This window comes from Alosa sapidissima, chromosome 6, assembly GCF_018492685.1.
Source record: "Alosa sapidissima isolate fAloSap1 chromosome 6, fAloSap1.pri, whole genome shotgun sequence".
Lineage (NCBI taxonomy): Eukaryota > Metazoa > Chordata > Actinopteri > Clupeiformes > Clupeidae > Alosa > Alosa sapidissima.
This window is the reverse complement of record NC_055962.1, coordinates 36,833,700-36,838,699: the sequence shown is the minus strand read 5'-3', so window position 1 is coordinate 36,838,699 and position 5,000 is coordinate 36,833,700. Positions and strand designations below refer to the sequence as shown.

The 5,000-nt window shown below is 46.0% G+C and overlaps 1 protein-coding gene across 2 annotated transcripts in view; it reads left to right on the top strand.

Moving 5' to 3' along the window:
- myb (v-myb avian myeloblastosis viral oncogene homolog) overlaps nt 1–5,000 on the top strand; it is a 16,712-nt gene that overhangs the window by 10,809 nt on the left and 903 nt on the right. For both annotated transcript variants that reach the window (XM_042094288.1, XM_042094287.1), the window contains exons 10-15: nt 408–541; nt 1,050–1,149; nt 1,812–1,934; nt 2,627–2,722; nt 3,382–3,486; nt 3,832–5,000. The exon at nt 3,832–5,000 is cut by the window's right edge and continues 903 nt beyond it. In XM_042094288.1, coding sequence (XP_041950222.1) covers nt 408–541; nt 1,050–1,149; nt 1,812–1,934; nt 2,627–2,722; nt 3,382–3,486; nt 3,832–3,942 — 669 coding nt within the window. In that variant the 3' untranslated portion in view covers nt 3,943–5,000. The remainder of the gene's footprint in view (nt 1–407; nt 542–1,049; nt 1,150–1,811; nt 1,935–2,626; nt 2,723–3,381; nt 3,487–3,831) is intronic.

Below are 5,000 nucleotides of genomic sequence, written 5' to 3'. Positions count from 1 at the left end.
ACATTGAAATGATTTTGTATGTAGCATCTTGTCTGGAAAAATGATCACCACAACCCCAACAGCCCTCTCTGATTCTCTCATTACCCATGATGCACCTCTCTCTTCTCGTCTGTGATTCATTTTGAACTCTTTGCCTCCATTTCCACTGAGGTTGAGTCACCCTGACCAGGAAACCCCGCAGTAGAGTCACCCTGTTAGTGTCACCCTCACCCGACCCTTGGTCCATTCACTACTGGTTCTACTCTCTGCCTGCTGACCTTTCTTTAAATTCATATCTCATCTGACCTCATCTGTTTGTGTGCAAGACTAGAGATGTAGCCGACTTCCTGCCCATAAAAAAAGTAATGTTTCACTGTCAGAAAGTTGAAATGTGAATGTTTGAAATGTTTCTTTCTTTTTTTGTGTAGTTCTTTACGGCGTCTGGGAGAGCGGAGAGTTCTGACGGCGACATGACACCCCCAGGCCTCTGTTCCCAGAAGGCTTTGCTGGCCACGCCACTGCACCGCGAACACGCCCTCTCTGGCCAAAAGGAAAACGACATGTAAGAAAGCTTTACGGCCTTTTCCTGTGAGGACCTTATTGTATTGAGCTCTGTGAGTAGTTAGTGACGTTGTAATGTATAAAAAAAATTCTTAACTCTTTCTTTCTGTATTTTATTTCTTTCTTTCTTCTCCCTTGCCCTCTCCTCATGGTGTACTCTTTCTCCTTCCTCCTCTCCTCCCTCCCTCTCTCTTCTTCTCCTCCCTCCCTCTTCTCCCTCCCTCTCTCTTCTCCCTCCCTCTCTCTTCTCCCTCCCTCTCTCTTCTCCCTCCCTCTCTCTTCTTCTCCTCCCTCCCTCTCTCTCTCTCTTCTCTCCTCCCTCCCTCCCTCTTTCTCCTTCCTCCTCTCCTCCCTCCCTCCCTCTCTCTTCTTCTCTCCTCCCCTCTTTCTCCTTCCTCCTCTCCTCCCTCCCTCCCTCTCTCTCCTCCCTCCCTCTCTCTTCTCCTCTCCTCCCTCCCTCTCTCTTCTCCTCTCCTCCCTCCCTCTCTCTCTGTCTGTCTCTCTCTCAGGTTCCGGACTCCTGACCTCAGACGCTCCATAATGGAGTCCTCTCCTCGAACTCCCACCCCCCTGCACAACGCCAAATACACACTCACACAACTCAAGATGGTGAGGCTATCTGTGTGTGTGTGTGTGTGTGTGTATGTGTGTGTATGTATGTGTATGTGTGTGTGTGTGTGTGTGTGTGTGTGTGTGTGTATGTGTATGTGTGTGTGTGTGTGTGTGTATGTATGTGTATGTGTGTGTGTGTGTGTGTATGTGTATGTGTGTGTGTGTGTGTGTGTGTATGTATGTGTGTGTGTGTGTGTGTGTGTGTGTGTGTGTGTGTATGTGTATGTGTGTGTGTGTGTGTGTGTGTGTATGTATGTGTATATGTATGTGTATGTGTGTGTGTGTGTGTGTGTGTGTGTGTGTGTGTATGTGTATGTGTGTGTGTGTGTATGTATGTGTATATGTATGTGTATGTGTGTGTGTGTGTGTGTGTGTGTGTGTGTGTGTGTGTGTGTGTGAGTGTACTAGGGAGTCATGTCTGTTATCTTTTCATTTGTAACATTTACTGGAAGTAGAGAAAAGAGGAACTATGGTTTCTTGTTCTTATTTGCATTATTGATTCCACATCTCCACAAGTGGTGGCCATTTGCTGCTGGTCTCCGTTCTCTCTTGAGGTGTCTTTCTCCTCTGGCTGTGTTACTTAGCAAACATGATTTTTTTTCCATTTCTTTTATATTGATATGTTTTATTCATGTTTTTATTTTGTCTGTCTCCTCCAGAGCCACAGCCCTCCGTTGGAGGAGGAAACGCTGGACCGCATCAAGCAGGAGCCCATAGAGAGCGAGGTCACTCCTGGGGGGCCCCAGCATGATCTGCCCCCCCTCAAGAAGATCAAACAGGAGGTAGTGCACGCAGCTCTTACCTTTTCTCATCCTCAAGCTGGCTTCTGTTCAAGTAGCCAGCCAGTGCGGTTACATGCAAACACACAATCAGACTTTAATTACTGATCATTGATCTCATTGGTCCTGCTCAGATAGTCCTCTCTGTGTGAGATGTCAGCACATGGGGCTCACGTGATACTTTACTCTGGACATTTTAGAGTGGCAGATCAGATATGTTGGCAATATATCACAGAGACGGAACCTTCTATACAGGGCAGCCGTGGCCTACTGGTTAGCACTTCGGACCTGTAACCGGAGGGTTGCCGGTTCGAACCCCGACCAGTAGGCACGGCTGAAGTGCCCTTGAGCAAGGCACCTAACCCCTCACTGCTCCCCGAGCGCCGCTGTTGATGCAGGCAGCTCACTTCGCCGGGCTTAGTGTGGACACTGTGTGCTGTGTGTGTTTCACTAATTCACGGATTGGGATAAATGCAGAGACCAAATTTCCGTCACAGGATCAAAAGAGTATATATACTTACTATACTGTTTGGTGAAGTTTTGTTTACCCTATAGTGTGTTTACCCTATAGTAGTTTTGTATTATTATTTTTGCTTTGTATTGGCAACAGGTGGATGCTGTAATTAACTTCATCCAAGTGTCACCATTCATTCATTCATTCATAATTCATTCATATGTGTGTTTGTGTGTTCCAGATTGAGTCTGTCTGTGGGACTCCGTGTATGCAGTGGGAGGGACCTGAGCTGAATGCCCAACTCTTCCCCCATAGTGGCTCAGCCCACAATACACCTGTGAGTAACCTTTAACCTTTCACCTTTCACCTCTGCCCTCTGACCAACCCACTGTGACCTCTGAGTTCATACACACAGGATGTACATCCTTACATTCTCTCAGTCCCTGCTCTATGCATGTCTCTCTGTGCTTCACCAACGAGGTGGGATGTCTGAAGACGCTGCCTCTCCCTTATTTTATGACCTGTTCACACTATCACAGACTGCCTCAAAGCATCTGTCCCTCTCTCTCTCTCAAAACATCTGTCCCTCTCTCTCCCATATATCTGCTGTTACTGTCTCTCTCATCTCTTGCATATCTCTCTTCTCCTACAAGGTCTCTCTTCACTCTCATCTCTTGATCCATTATCTGTTTACATCAGCGTCCTCTTCCTCTTCCTCTTCCTCGTCCTCTTTCCCTGTCTATCTATTGTCTGAAGGCTGTTGACACTGTCTCACTCCGTCTCTGTCTGTCTCTCCTGTCTCAGGACCTGTTGACACTGTCTCACTCTAACTTTGTCTGTCTCTCCTGTCTCAGGACCTGTTGACACTGTCTCACTCTAACTTTGTCTGTCTCTTCTGTCTCAGGACCTGTTGACACTGTCTCACTCTAACTTTGTCCTGTCTCAGGACCTGTTGACACTGTCTCACTCTAACTTTGTCTGTCTCTCCTGTCTCAGGACCTGTTGACCAGCTCTGTGCTGATGCTTCCCGGTGCAGGGAAGACTGAAGACGGACACAAGGCCTTTCACCTGCCCTGCAAGAACATGGGCAACCCCCTGCAGGTGAGGAGCCCACACTCACACACACACACACACACACACACACACACACACACACACACACACACACTCACACACACACACATCACACACACACACACACACACACACACACACACACACACACACATTTTTTTTTGTGTCATATGATTTATTTATCATATGTCCACTTGGTATGAAAGGGAAAGAGTGTCTAACACACTCATTCTTCTGGGTCGTAAAAAGGCCATTAAACCATAAATTCGGGAGATTATTTGTGAAACAACAAGGAGTAAAAGATGTGCCACATTGTGCACAAACTCATGTGATGTATTTGACAGTCTCGTTTGTCTCTGTTTGTCTCTGCAGTTGAGCGTGTGGGAACAGGTGGTGTCTGGGAAGGTGGAGGACCAACTCCTGTCCTCGGAGCACACACACATACACCTCAGCTCCTTCAGCACACGCACGCTGGTAATGTAGGCCTGTTCTGTAGAGGCGGTGAAAGATAGATGAATAGATAGATAGATAGATAGATAGATAGATAGATAGGGGGAGAGAGGGAGAGAGAGAGAGAGACTGGGGAGAGGGGCAGGTTGAAGGACATTACAACACCCTTTGACAACAAAGCCAGTGAACTAGAGAAACACTCCAATTGGAAAAATTCTGTTAATAAGACTCTATTCTGTTCAGTACAAATTTGGGAGAGGCCTTCACGTATGGCTCAGATCTGTATACACTTGTTGGACAACCAACCAAAGACGTTTGTTATTCTGTTTGTGCGTTTATTCCTTGTCACTTGTTTTTAAGTTGTGGTAATTGAGTTTGTTTCTGTTTGTTTTTTTATTATTGTATTTTGTATTATATTTGGGGACAAATACTTCTAAAGGCGAGCTCTGACTATGTGAATATTAATATAAAGATCAATCATAGTAATTTATTATTTTGTAAAGACACAAATGGGAAAATAGAGGAGAGTCTATGGAGAGTCTCGTCAGCAGCGTTTGACTCCAGTATTCTGCTGCAGGCTTCCTAGACAGTCACTCCTACACATACAAGTGTGTGTGTGTGTGTGTGTGTGTGTGTGTGTGTGTGTGTGTGTGTGTGTGTGTGTGTGTAAGTGTGTGTGTAAGTGTGTGTGTGTGTGTGTTTGCGTGAATTCTCACCAGTGTGTATGTGTGGAGTATGTGTCCTTTAAGCATTATCATGATTTCTTTTTTATTTCTTTTTTACCTCCAAAAAAATCTGGTAATTTTTTTAATCCTCTGCAGTTTGCTACGTGAGCATTGAACCTATGTATTTTCAAAAGTCCAGCTCCCAGGTGTGTCACTCGTCTGGCACACCCTTAAAAGCATTCAGATGCATTTCCAGACACGTACAGTACCGTGGCTGTTGTCATTTCAGACTGACCCGATGTGAGTTTACCGTGCATCGCGTCGCACCTCCAAATGGCCTTCAGGTGCTTGTTATAGGTTTACATCAACTCTGTGAGTGGGGACCACAGATCTCATGGCTGCCATAGGAAGGCCTTCCGTGGGGGT